Source organism: Aptenodytes patagonicus, chromosome 7 (genome assembly GCF_965638725.1).
Source record: "Aptenodytes patagonicus chromosome 7, bAptPat1.pri.cur, whole genome shotgun sequence".
Taxonomy (NCBI): Eukaryota; Metazoa; Chordata; class Aves; order Sphenisciformes; family Spheniscidae; genus Aptenodytes; species Aptenodytes patagonicus.
This window is the reverse complement of record NC_134955.1, coordinates 38,183,980-38,198,216: the sequence shown is the minus strand read 5'-3', so window position 1 is coordinate 38,198,216 and position 14,237 is coordinate 38,183,980. Positions and strand designations below refer to the sequence as shown.

General features: G+C 45.8%; 1 protein-coding gene across 5 annotated transcripts in view; it reads right to left on the bottom strand.

The window, feature by feature from the left end:
- MEIS2 (Meis homeobox 2) overlaps positions 1-13,875 on the bottom strand; it is a 175,425-nt gene extending 161,550 nt beyond the window's left edge. For 2 of the 5 annotated variants that reach the window (XM_076344924.1, XM_076344927.1), the window contains exons 1-6: positions 12,270-13,158; positions 11,029-11,261; positions 9,286-9,427; positions 8,685-8,735; positions 7,862-7,912; positions 6,842-6,991 (exon numbers count right to left, since the gene is read on the bottom strand). In XM_076344924.1, the coding sequence (XP_076201039.1) occupies positions 6,842-6,991; positions 7,862-7,912; positions 8,685-8,735; positions 9,286-9,427; positions 11,029-11,261; positions 12,270-12,281 (639 nt within the window). In that variant the 5' untranslated portion in view covers positions 12,282-13,158. The other 3 variants (XM_076344926.1, XM_076344928.1, XM_076344925.1) reach the window with 2 other exon arrangements.
- Between the last annotated feature and the right edge of the window lie 362 nt (positions 13,876-14,237).

The window sequence follows — 14,237 nt, the reverse complement described above, 5'->3', positions numbered from 1 at the left end:
GTACTTCACTGGAAACACTTTATCGGTATAGTTTAGGTACCTAAAGAGATCCTGATCTAAAGCCAGCTAACATTAATTGCAATTTTTCTATTAATTTCAATGAAATTTGTATTAAGCTATCACACTGTTAAAAAAAAAAAAAAGAAAACCAGATACCTTTAGATAAATTACACAAACTGTTAGCATGGCTTCTCATATCTTCTTGCAAGTTTAGTAATATACTTTGCAGAAACACGTTGAAGAGTGTGGATGATATCTGCCAAAATGCAATTGCCTGTTTCGTGTACGTGTGCATACTATAAAATTTTCACACACATATGACCTAAACTAATGCCAGATACCATAGAAGGTAAACAGCACACATGTATCTATTCCCAATGGTTTTAATAATTGGGAGTCAAATATGGTGCTCCTCTTGCTCTTACCTAATTGTGTTAAAGAGCAGTGTTACCAGGAGAAAAGCAGTGAATACTGAGTAGAGCACAATAGAAGGAGATGGAAAATAGATACAAGAAGCTAGGTCTCCAGGGGCGGTATTTTCTATTTGCTGGGCTACAGACTCGCAGCTGATAATGCAAGTTGTAATTAATATAAAAGCAGGAGACAATATGGGGAAAGCTTGTACTAGCAGGGCCACAGGAGATCACTCCGCTGCTATCCACTGTTTCTCATTTACACACACAGCCTTCCCTAGAAAACACAATTTTGCCAGTGTTTTTTCCCTTGAAAGTTAAAAAAAAATTGATTTAGCACCACCATTGAATTTCGCTAAATCTGGAAAAGAGCAACAGAAAGGACAAGAGTCTCCTGGTATACAAAGCAAATCTGATGCGTTACTCTTTTGTCGATGCTGCAAATCTGATGGAAACTGTAAGAGTTTTTAACTGCTACAGAATTTTTTGAACAGAGATGTTGTAAAAGAAAAATTTGATATAGGATAACCTTCTGTTAAATTGCAATTCTTACTTTGCACTGAATTTCCACTGGGCAAAGTCTGGCTAATTTTTTGTGAGTGTATGTAGTCCCGCTAGGGCTGGTCCTGATCTCACACTGCCTTTTATGGTGATATTAAAGACTCAATTAACCATAAGGAATTTGCTTCTTATTTATAACTGGGAAGTAAAATCAATCAGGCCAGCTGATACCCATGTGAGTAAGCTGAGCAGGATTTGGCTCACAAACGTTAACTGAAGTTTTAAGTATACAACTGTGACAGGATCAGGCCCTTACATTTTATCAGATGAAATGGACAAAACCATTGATCTTGCAGGAACAAATGTAACACAACTTACTTTCATAAAAGAAACTACAACAGCTATAGAGCTTGTTCTTTGTGAAGATGGTTGGACTCAAAGGTCTGGAGGTTGCTCTGGTAAATTAATTTTGAGAACACAAAACTGCACTGAACTACTGATATGGATGGCATTCTGCCGCCCCCACCCCCCACCCCCCCAGCCAAATCCTGCTCACCTTGTTCTTACAAGTAACACTTGTAAACACAGTGGAACGACTGACATGATTGATACCACAAAAATCTGTATCTAGGTACCACCATATATCAAAAGATGATATACTGTGCTGGACATAGAAACCTATACATACACACACACGTGTGTTTCTGTGTGTGCATCTGTGTGCATCTGTGTCTGCCTACGTTTTGTATGTATAAAGTTCAGGATGGTATCTTAGAGACGGTCGTAGAGTGCAGTAATAATAAACTTACTATGTAAAGAAACTTCCAATAAGTAAATGAGCCATGAAAAACTCTAATTTGACATGATATGTATGTTTTCTGAAAAATACTCCTGGTATTACTAAGGTTTATTTTCTTACAGATGCATATTTAATATGATAACTTTTTTGTATCAAAATTACACAATTTAAACAAGACACAAGGCATTGTGATCTAGCAGATATTTGTGTGTGTCTGTATGTATATATATGTACAAGTTCTAATTCTTGTCCCTTGATTTTGCATTTGAGGAAAGTGTCAGGAGGAATTTTTGACACTCCTAGAACATGGCAACGTTCTGAAAAGCTGCGTGCTTTGTATTTTCCAATTAAGATTGAAATCAGACGTGTAATCCACCTGTCAGCAAGGAACTGAGACTTGAAAAATCAGGGGTTTGGTTTTTTTCTAATTGTCCTTCTACGTCATTTTGTGTGGCTGTGCTTATCTAGACTGATAGACAACTCAAACCAAAGAGGGAACACCGGTATCAAACAGATAGTGAAATACATTATCAGTTCAGTTTGAGAGAACCCAGTTTAAAATTAAAGCAGTCAAATTTGAGCTCTAGAGTACCCTTGCAGAGTACCTTGGCCCATCAAAAAGAGGAAATACACAACATTCTTTACAGTCTCGGAAAGTTCCTGATGCTCCTTGTCCCTTCAGAAAGCACAGGGCCTACCGTAACGTCCTAAGTCTTAAGCCACATGCTAAGAAGTTTGGTTATTAAAGAAAAAAGTTTGCCGTATTATTGCTGCAGTTAGCTACTTAGTTTCTTTCTGACACACTGCAAACAGAAAGGGCACCTTTGGGGTCTGATCCTGTGTTTCTGGCATACGCAAAACTCCCACTGAAGTTCACCAAAGTATGGCGTACCTGGACACTGCAGCATCAGGCCCGCAATTACTTCCTCATTACTCGGTGAAATCTTACCTAAAGGTTTAATTATATAACTGGAACAGATATATATTACCCTATTTTTATTTGTTCTCATCTGCAAGATGTCAGGAATTTGCACAGACCGTTCTTTGAGAAGAAATATTAAAGAAATGTAAAATGTCTGGATGTCCAAAATTACAAAATAAAAGTATCTCCTCATTTGAGAGCTGAAAGGTTTAATATTCAGACTAATATTTCTCTTCTACAGCTAAGGCATCGGATTTCTAATCTGTCAACAGTCCTTTTATAAAAAAGAGTTGTATGTATATTTCTATCCATTTTTAATTATATTTTATGAATGATGATCTGTATATTATTACCTCTCAGCTGCAAATTGACTAGAACATATAAACAAATATCAGAAAGACTGAGGCCCTGATCCTGCTCCCATGAAAGCCAGTGGAAAGAGAGCCATAAATTTCTACAGGAGAATTACTAGGCTTCAAAGTAGGTTTGTGCTAAAGGAAGAATTGTGTGGCACCAGGTGAAGCCAGGTACAAAAGAAATGTAATTAAAGTACAAAATGTTATCATATGCTCGGAAAAGTTTAAAAATCTCCAAATTTTACAAGCATTACATTTTTCAGATCTGAATAGCTCGAAAGGAAAAAAAGGAAAAGGTTTATTGGCAATCTCAACAGATATTTTAGGCTGAACACAGAATGCAGGATAGGGCCCAGAATGTTTATATTGAACAATAATAAATTGTCTGTGCTGGGAAACTCAACTTGAACTGCAGCTGGAAAGGTTTCTTTCCTCTTTTCTTTTCTTTTCCCCCCCCCCCCCCTAACTGATCTGGTTCAGCCAGGGCATAGCTGTAATTACCTTCTTCCCATCTACAGCTAATACCTCAGAGCAATAAAAAAATATGAGGGTGTTAAAAATTCAAACACTAATTATGGGCTGTTATATTTACTAAACACAGCAGAGTAATAACAAAAGTTTCAGCTTCTTGTGGCCAGCGCTGCACTATTTGATCTACCAAGTCCCTGGTCCCTTTACACTTACTGTATTACATAACAGTTAATAGCGCACTAAAATAAAATTCGATAAACACATTTATTACCAAACACGTATAGCACAACCGTTTACAGCTGTCTCCTTTTTCCAGCACAGGTATATCTCTGAAGAGTTCATTCCTTTGTTGATTTTGGTTTTGGTTTCCAATTAAGTTATATAAATAGTAGAGCAGTAGATTTTGAAAAGGGAAACATTCACTGTTTGAGTACCCCATTTGAAGTCTTGTGGTAAATGTTGGCTAATCCTACAGTTCTTTCTGCTACTTTCCCTTATGCTACGTTTTCAGGTCTAGCAAAGGAATAAAACTGAGAGCTGCCTTAGCTCCTAGTTCAGCACTGCCACTGTCACTGCTACCACCCCCTGCATTCACATTAAACACACACGGCGTAGCTTTATACCACTTAATAAGAATAGAGGTGTATGGATTTTGGGGTTGTCAAACAGCTGTCACAAACTGTCACCTCCACAAGAGAAACCTTGGCACACAACAAATTAAACTACACTTCTTTTTGGCTATCATTATTCATAGCCAATCAGTTGAAATGCTCCTAGTATTTCATGTGCAAATAACACCATAAGGGGAAGACCCATGGATCAGAATAGTGGGCCAATACATAAAACAGAGGAAACAACATGCTGTCTCTGTCCTTCTGAAGTGGCTCATCATCACCCCTGCACCAACTTTCACCAAATGAGATCTAGCCTGAGGCTATATATTAAATATGCATATCAAAGCAAATGAAAAAATAAACCTGGAGAGTCAAATTGGACAAATTTGCATGCTTGAACTACTACATTTTCAGGTAGATGCTCACAAATGATAGTTCATTTTTTGATAGTCTTGCATGTTTATATTAGCCGTTTTTTAAAGCTTTTCCTTCTTTATGAATAAAAGTGGGTTTCTTCCTGCTGGAACCTTGTACAGTGCAAATATAAATGTGTACACACATGGTAGTTTGACTAAGCTATAAAAGAGTGTTAAAGTTTTGTTGGGAAAACGAGCTAATATACCAAAAAAAAAAAAAAATCCAATAAGGAGACACATTTCCCAAAACGCATGAATAAAATGTAACTATGTGATACAACTCTTCATTTCCCAGTTGGTGTTCTGGTTGCACAAATTATTGCTTCCTTTCAAAACAAATAGCAGGGGGCTAAAGTAAAAATGTTATAGCTCAAATCTCCAGGAAATAAAAGGCTTTAAATTATAATACCCAATGAAGTGGTAAACCCTAACGGGTGCAAGATAAATGGGTTGTCATATTTATTTGAGTTTGTTTTTGGGCCACAAAAGCAAGAGGAGATTCTTCTTAGGGAAGATAATAGTTATCAAATTATTAAAATGCTAACCCCCTCCACCTCTGTCCTATCATTGTGTGTGAATTTAAATATTATAATGGCGCACTGCAAATTGGCTTGAGCATTCGCCATCTGCCAGAACCCTAAACAGGCTAGTTTATCTAATCTCTTCAATATAAACACAAGCATGCTCCATTTCTACACTTCCACTTGAAACACACTCTTGTAAAGAAACTGTACTGGAGAAACATGTACTTTTTTTTCTGTTGCTCTGAATCATACACAATGACCCCATATCTTTCAGGTTACCACTCATTTCTATTTCTTTTCTAGTACTCTCCCAGAATACTTATGCATACGAATTTAGGGTTGTAAAATGCCATAAAACAAATATTTTTGAAGTAGTGTCATGCCTCATAGAGTTTATTATCTATGTGTGAGATAGCTGATAAGCAGAGAAACTTTCAGGAACCTCTGCATATATTTTTTTCTCTCAAAATAATAGATTTACAATGTAAAACATCGCAAAAACCTTGTCCTGCAATGTTTACCGGATACAAATGAGAAAATGAAAGCTAAGGCTTGGGTCCAAAAATATTTCCCGGGCTCTGGAACTAAGCCGTGCCAGAAGGGGGGCGTTTAGAAGAATTTATTATTATTTTATCTCCCAATTCAGCCTCAGTCCAGGTCTAATGTAATTATCAAATACACACACAAACAACATGTTTTCAAAGGAGACAAAAGCTCCTAGAAAGCCCATTCTCCCTGGGCTTACAGCTACTCTTCTTAACACACTGGGAAATAAAGGCAGGCGCCTGTGCAGAAAGCATGGTTAACTTCACACCGGGTGTTAAATTAATATTTCAACCGCTAAAATATTAGACTGTATCATTTAGATTATGAGTTCAATTGAATCTAAAACTGTGTAAACCCCTTTTCCCCCCAGGGATGCGTTCCTATAAATAAACTAGAGTTCACACCCACTCTTTTTAACCAGAGCTATTCCTTCCCTTTTCTGCGGTACCAGCTGCAATCTTTCCCTTCACATCCCGAAGTCTCTCCGCGCCTACATCTTTTGAAGGATCACAAGAGCCGCTCCAAAACCCGGAAAAACAAAGGCACTCTCCTTACCACGCACACCAACGTTCAATCCTACACACATAACACTAATTCACCAACTCCTAAAGTGTTAAAATCAACCGCTAACCTACGGTTACTCAATCATCATTCTCTCCAGCTTTCTGTAATACATTGTTAATAATTGCTTCATCAAGGTTACTGTCTTTTATTATGAAGATGCTTCAGGCGTTTGGCAATAAGTCCATATTCTGACAATAAGTTGCTATAAAGCACAAGCATTGGAAACTCTAATGTGCTAACCCTTTTTTTTTTAATGCAATGTAGTATTGCCAATAATTCTCATCACTTGTCATCCCCACGAGAGAGGAGGGGGGAGCAAATCAACAAACTTTCTCCCTAACTTTCTTGTCTGTTTCCGTACATTGCTGCATTGATTACAGAGTTGGCAAAGAAGAAGAGAAAGCACCGATCCCCACATCAAACCGACAGTTTTCTAGCTCTCCAAGCTGCCCAGACCAGGAAACTTCACAAACCATTGCAAACTCGCTGCTTTACAGATGGAAACAGAAAGAAACTTTTGCATTTCTACAACTTTACAAAGCAAGAAGGAAGAAAGGGTAAAGATGGGATTTGAGCTTGCAAGAGTTTAAAGTAGTGGTAATAATAATAATAAAAATAATAATAGACAACAGCAGCAGAACAATGAAATCGGGGACAGGTCCTCTAGGCAGGTTAAAGTCTTAAAAAGTGCCATAAAGAAATCAGAAGGACTTACATGATCGGCTAAATTTGTGGAAGATCCTGAGAGTTCTTCGTGGTCTGATTTGGAGCTGCCATCCCTTTCATCAATAACGAGGTCTATTGGCATTTTTCCTTTCAAACAACTAATGTACCGATGGCAGAAGTTATCGCACAATTCATGAACCTGAAAACAGTAACAGGAATAATAGTATCAATAATGGCAAAATATCGGATTGCAACTTCTTTTTTTTTTGGTAGCAAGAACAACCCTCTGATCTACTCCACAAGTAACTCTAATTAAGGGGCACAATAGTTGAAGGCAAGGAAACAATAGAGAAATTGTTGCAGCACATATTATTCTCTAGAGACTTGCCGCAGCAACAAGTTGGAGAGAGAGAGATAGTGGGCTCAGTCTGGTGTGCAGAGGAAAATCCGATGTAATGATAACATCAGAACACTGGGAGCTGGACCCAGGCGGTATCTCTGGAGCATACACAGCCCAGACAGGTACAACTAGTCACTCGGGACGGGATCGGTGTAAACCGGGGCTAAAAAAAGGTCTATGTGGCCGGCAGCAGTAAAACGAAGCTACTCGCTGAGGCTGTGGGAAGGAACTGCCGTTCTCGTCCCAGGGCACAGCCCCCTCCCCACGCCGCGCAGGGCCCCCTGCCTCTTCCAAACATTTAGTGCTTGCTTGGGGGTAATATGCCTGCCAGAGCTGGGGAAAGGCAGGAGTGCTTTCATTTCTCTTTTTGTTAAACATATTCTTTCCGAGTCAGGAAAAGAGCTTCTACTGAGGGAAGGGGTAAGAAGGATGGAAGGGGTTTAATGATATTAAATATTGAAATTACACTGAAAAAAAAAAAATAATGCCGGGCTGGGCATGGCTGTCGGGTGTCACATGCTTTTATGGCACAGGTTACAGTATCACCCTGCGTTTCCCCTATCTCCTATGGCCATATTTACAAGTCATCCCAAACAGTCGGGGGGGGGGGGGGAGCAGGGGGGACAGGGAGGGAACGGCTTGCCCCCCGCCCGCCTCCGTGGCTCTTACCTTTTCTAATTCCAAAAGGTGAAACCTTAGTACTTGTATTGCTTGGATCATCTGCAAGAAAGTTTTGAGCAAGGGGTTACGTGGGAGACAGGAACGCGGGGGCTGTGCAGAGCTGCGAGCCCGAGTGGGCGAGGGGGAGAAGGGGATTGTCAGGGCGCGCAGTCATTACCCAGGATTTTAGCTCATTGGTCACGCTTGAACAATTTTGATCAACTTTAACCTAAGCACTTGATTTTTATCATATTTATTCCAGGAGCGGTGATTAGTGCTTTATTACCGCGATCTTGGAGAAAACCTCTTCCTCTTTTCCTCGCTCCCTCTCAACACCCCGGCCCTCATCTCTGAGGGTCCGCAGAGGAGTCAAACACACACTCCCACCCCCCCACCGCCCTCAGGAGAAAGCGGGGGGGGGGGGGGGGGGGGATGAATAGTTTGGCATCTTCTTTACAAGCGGATTTAGGCACTTTGAATATTGAAATCGTTCACATTAGCAAAAGAATTACGTTAGAAATCTCCAGCTCTCTCTTCTTAAGCAGTTATTTCCCTCACTTTAGCTTCCCGTGGCTTTCAAACACAGCTTTGCAATGCATTGGGGCTCGAGAGTTTGCCCTGGCTCACTTTAAAAGTGCAGCTCTTTGAAGCCTCTCGACGGTAGCTTTCCAGCCTCCCGGCTCTCCCCCTCCGCTGCCCGCGCAGCCGGGGTGCCTGGGCCGGCAGCCGCCTGCCCCGCCGCCCCGGACGGCGGAGGGCGCTTGGCCGGCAGCGGGCGGTGGGGTCGGGAAGGGCGGGAGGGGAGCGGGGCAGAGGGGGGAGCAGGCCTTACCAAATTGTCCAACTCTGGATTTGAAGAAAAAAGTGGTTTTTCAGCGCGGACCTGCAAGAAGAAGGAAAAGCGGCGTGAATTACAGCTTCTCTCCTCAGCCCTGTAACCGAATCACTCGAAGGGGAAAAAAAAACCCCTGTGACAAAACCGGCCGCTACAGGTCAGATCAAAATCCGGCTGGACGCCCCGGAGTCACCCGTGCTGCGAACAGGAGCCTGCTCCGCTGCTGCCAGCCCAGTGCCGAGCCGGCCGCCCTTGCCACAGGAGCCCTCTCTTTTTGATCTCCTGCCTTTCTCCCGCTCCCTCTGCCTCCAAAACTCGGCCACAGTTGCATTTCCCTTTCATTAATGCGGGAGGGCGAGGGCCGGGAGTCTCAGCCCGGCAGCGTGGAGGGGCTCCCGGCGGAGGAGGGTCAGGGCCAGCCGGGCCGCCAGCGCGCACCCCCGCCGCTCCCTCCCGCCCCCACGGCGGCAGGAGAGGGGGCGCCGGGGGGGGGGGAGGGGGGGCTGCCCCCTGCGAGCTCCCGGCCGTGTGGGTCGAGGAGCTGAGGAGGTGGCGGGAGTGCTGGGAAGGGTCGGGGGCGGGGGGAGAGGTGCCGGACCTGTTTGGCGAAGACGGCGATGTCCTCGTTGAAGGAGTCGGAGGAGCAGACGTCCCCGCCGGCCACGCCGGGCTCCCGGGGCGTGCAGGTCGCCAGCTCGCACTTCTCAAAGACCAGAGCTAAGAGGGGGAACAACGGGTGCCTACCGGGCAGTGGCACACAAAGAGAGGGGAGGGGGTGGGGGAGAGGGGGAAAGAAGAGCTCTAATCAACAAGTATTTTTTTTTAAATGCACGGACACACAGACACGGACACACGGACACAGCCACGCTCTGCAGTCTCGCAGTATTGCTTCGGGCAGAGCAGGGGAGAACAACATTTTGAAATAAAAATGCGGGGTTTGGTGCTGTGGGTTTTGGTTCGGTTTTTTTGCTTTTGAAATCGCAATGCCCGAGCCGCGTCCCCCGTGCAGTCCCCACAGATGAGGACAAAAGTGACCTCTCCTCCAAACGCACAAGGCACCAAACACGGTCACGCAGGCAGCAGCTCAGCTGGGAATCTTACACTTTTCGCCACAGCTTAAAATAACGCGAAACCTGGAAGATCCCATCCCTACCCTCCAGCTATGACCTAAAATGAGAAGCACGGCTAGGCAAACTGCAAACTACTTAATACGTAATTTTATTTTTCAGGGGGCCTGCTAACAAAAATGTGGTGAAGTTTCCTGGCTTAGGAAGCACACCCAAGTAAAATACCAGCTGTCCAGATAAGTGAGCTGGGGAGGGGGCGGAGGGAGGGAGCACTTCGCGAAATATTTTCCCATAGTTGGTGTAGTCAGAAAAAAAATATTTTATCTGCGTGCTAAGTAGTAAGCATGCATTTGTCTCTTTTCCCCTCTGGTGCCTGATCAAGGCCCCGCACTCTGTCATAGATGTTACTATCTCTCCTTTTAGGATCATTTAGTATTTTTTCTAAAAGGCACTGAAGGGAATCGGTGTCATTCCCCCCAAGCAATGCCCTGGCACAGGCTTGAGTTTTGTTGGGTACGTGTTTCTTTTTCCTCATGTTCTTTCTTTCCTAAATAGAAAACTCAGCTCAGTGCCCCCAGTGTATTTATTTCTTCTGTCTCAGGGAAGAGCTGCTTGCGAGAAGCGAATCCCTTTTATTCTTACTACCTTCCGCGATGTGAATAGCTCTTTATTTACAGTGTTGGAAGAGTGTTATTATGGCACGAAGGAGAACACCAGAACAACACTTCTCCGGCTAAAATCCAGAGCAATGAGAGCCACCTCTCCTGTCTGAACTCCTAACTGGGGCCTTTCCGAGAAAGACAAAAAACCCGCGGGAAAAAAATGAAAAAAGGAAAATGAAAATTAAAAAAAATAAAAAAAAGAAAAAGAGAAAGACAAGGCAACAACACCTCTCGCCAGTCCAGCCTCTCTCCCCGAGAGGTCTGTTTTTCCAGGACCCGTTTGCCGTGGGTGCTGGCACCTCAGCTAAGAGTCAGGCTGGGATTGCACTCGCCCTGAAATTGCCAGCAGTGGCAGTGCCACCGCGCGGGTCTCCCTCCGGAGCGGGCGGCTGGGGGCTCCCCGGCCGCCGCCCTCCCGCCGGGCCCGCCGGGGCTTCCCCCTCGCCTTCCCCCTCGCCCCGCTCCGGGGTTCGGCTCGCCGCTGCCGCCGCCCGCCACCGCGGCCCCGCGGGAACCCCCGCCGCCCGCCCGCCCCGCTCCTGCCCTCGCCGCTCCGCGGGCACCGGCGCTGCGGAGCCGGGCCATGGCGCCGGGCGGCCCGGCGGCACCTACCCGTAGATCGCATCCTTGTCCCGCTTCAGGGCGTCGTTGACAGCGGAGCCCATGCTGGCCGGCATGACATTGGGGTGCGGGGCGTGGGCGCCGTAGTGCTGTCCGGCGTGGAGCGGTGGCCCATGGTTGAGATGGTGCACCGGGGGGATCGGCCGGGGGGCGTGGGGGTCCCCGTACATAGACGCCGGCACCCCTACTCCGTCCATCCCGCCGTAGTGGGGCAGCTCATCGTACTGTCAAAAAACGGGCCGGAAGAGAAGAGAGAAAGAGAAGGGGGGGTGGGGGGGTGGGGGAGAAAGAGAGAGGAATAAAAAAACAAACAAACAACAACAAAAGTCAGAAGAGAGTAAAGCACCCGGACAGACACAAACAGAGCAAAACAAAACAAGAGCAGCCACAACAGAGAGAGAAATGTGCAAAATGAAAATCAACTGGGATCGGGAGCAGAGGCTGGAGAGGCTGAGGGAGGAGTGGGGGTGCGGGGAGAGGTAAAGGGGGAAAGTGTGTGTGTCTGCCTGTGTGTGCGGGGGGAGATGGTCCTCTTCAGCACGGGCAGGAGAAACCCTAACAAGGAAACGAGGATGAAAAGGAAGGAAACGGAGGAGAGAAACTAGAGTTACTCTGCATTAGAAAGGAAGGACAAAAAAAAAAAAAAAAACAAGCAGAATCAAAAGCAACTATATAAATAAATCAACACTGGGAAGGAGAGAGGAAAGGTAGGGTGCATGGGGGGGGGGGGCGGAGATAAAGGGGGAAATAATCTGAAAGTTACCAGAAACATTATTTAGTAGCAATTCCCCTTGTCCTTGTCAAAGCCAGAGACAAAAAAAAAAAGCAGCTATATGTGTATACAAATATATACGTTCGTATATACACAGACACACATATGTATTTCTTAGTCTTTCCTAGGCAGCGGCAGTAACGGCGGCAGCGGCGGCAGCAGCAGCAGCAGCAGCAGCAGCAAGCTTTCCCCTGTGAAACCCGTGCTACTGAGCAGGCAGAGAGCAGGGAAAGCGCGCTGCTGGGGGAAAAGCTAGAGAGGAAAAAAGCGTGGAACAATTGCAGAGAGAGACACACACAGAGAGACACTCACGCACACACACAAAAAGCTAGTGAATAATTTTTGCTGCTATTTTTTAATAGTGGCCGCCATCATCATCAGCAACAGAGGAGAGCAAATCGGACAGGCCCCTCTTAAGAGAGGATTTATATATAGGTAAGTGTTGGAGATTTAAACCTACCCTTTGCGCCATCAGTCTGCGCTCCAATAAACTCCTGGATGTGTCGTATATTTAATATCCCAGTCCAGCAAAGAAAGTGATTTAGAGTGAAGAAGATTCCTTTTTTTTTTTTTCGCAACCCACTTATAGACTTCTCCTATCCTCCAATATGGGTAAATAACAACAACAACAACAACAACAATAACAACAACAATAATATATAAAAAACAGTCAAGAACCACGATGAGTTTCTGTGTTTTCTTCTTTTTTTCTCTCTCTTTCTCTCTTTCCTTTTTCTCTCTCTCTTTTTCCTTTTTTCTTTCTCTACGCAAAAAAAAAAAAAAAAAAAAATTGTCAAGCCCCCAAACTGAAGGTTACGATCGGCCCGTCAGCAACCCACATGTAACCAAACTGTCGTGTCTCATGGCTTTTTGCCACTCCAGCTGTCAATCAAAGCCAGGGAATGTCAAGGTAGTGAATGAATGATGGTTGATGATGATGAAGAAGAGAGGAGGAATCTTTTTAACCCCGGTTTCTTCTTCCAGTAACTCCGCGCTCGGGTTTTGCCTTTTAGGATCGCTATAGGGTCGGTTTTTGGTTTTTTTTTTTTGAGTACTGTGAAGGGGGGTGGGGAAAGATGCGAAGAAAAATTGAATAGTTTGCAAAGCCCGGACTTCCCCCTCTCTCCTTTTTTTTTTTTTTTTTTTTTTTTTTCTCCCGGTGGGTATTTTGTCTCCCGCTCTCCCTCGCTCTCTGAGATGAGTGAGTGTCAGTAAGTGTTGGCAGGTTGGCTGCTGGCTGCCTTATAGAAGAGGCTCAGTTTTGCAGCGCTGATCGGCGGGAGAATGAAGTGACGGAACCCGGAAGTAGTGGTGGCCATAGCCAGTCCTGCAGCGCGGCGGCGGCGGCGGCGGCGGCGGGGAGCGGCGGCGGCGGCGGCGGCGGGGAGCGGCGGCGGGGCGCGGGGCGGCGGGGCGGCGGGGCGCGGGGCGGCGGGGCGCCCCAGCCGGCAGAGCGCCGGTGCTGCGCAGCGCGCCGGCAGGGCGGCCGCGGCGCCGCGCGGGGGGAGCCGCGCAGCAGCCCCTGCCCCGAGCGAAGCAACGCGTGTAGGAAGGAGCGAGCGAGCGTGCGAGAGAGAGGGAGGGAGGGAGGGAGGCAGGCAGGGGAGGGAGGGAGGGAGGGAGGCAGGGGAGGGAGGGGAGGAAGGACAGGGAGAGTGCGTGTGTGCGAGAGGGGGGAGAGGCAGGGGAAAACTGCAGAGAGCGAGAAGAAAAGTGCGATAGAAGCCCAGCCCCGGGTTGGTTTGCGCTAGGTTATTTTAGCAACAAAATACCTTCCGATTAACCGCGATGTTAGCGTCTGATTTATGCGCTGAATTATTTATTTAAATCGCCGGCTATCGCTGTTGCCGCGAACGGTGTGCGAGTCCGGGGGCACGGAGAGCTACAGTGTGCAGGGGGGCCGCGCAAAGTTGATCTTCCCCGGGAAGCGAGCCTGCTCCGGCCGAGTACTCGCGCCTCCGCCAGCATGTTACGTTGCAAGTGTGGTTTCTTTCCTCTGACAATTCATTGTGCTTTTCTAAAAATTAATTTTCCAGGGCATGAAGAGAACGCCTCATTCAAACCGTGTTTGGCACCGCTCTTCATTAAGTGATCGCTGCGATCAAGCACGCTGTGGATGTCTTGGGGGGAGAGGCGGGGGGGAAGCGGGGGAAATCCCTTTTAGTTTCGTGATTAGGCTGCCAGGCTTTGAAAAGGGCGTAAAAACAAAGTCATGCTCAGCCTTTTGTAGGAGAGATCCAGATGTTATGTAGATTTTTTGTTTGCATGTTCATTTCGAGCGGATCCGGCGGTGAGCGCTGTATTTACGTGTGTATGTTGCTGGACTTTGCCGTATATCGACGTTGCGCTTGTGGAATGTATGCTGAAGTATTAGCTCGGTAATGCCTTCTAATGGTAGTGCTAATTACAGTGGGGTTATTTAGCAAAT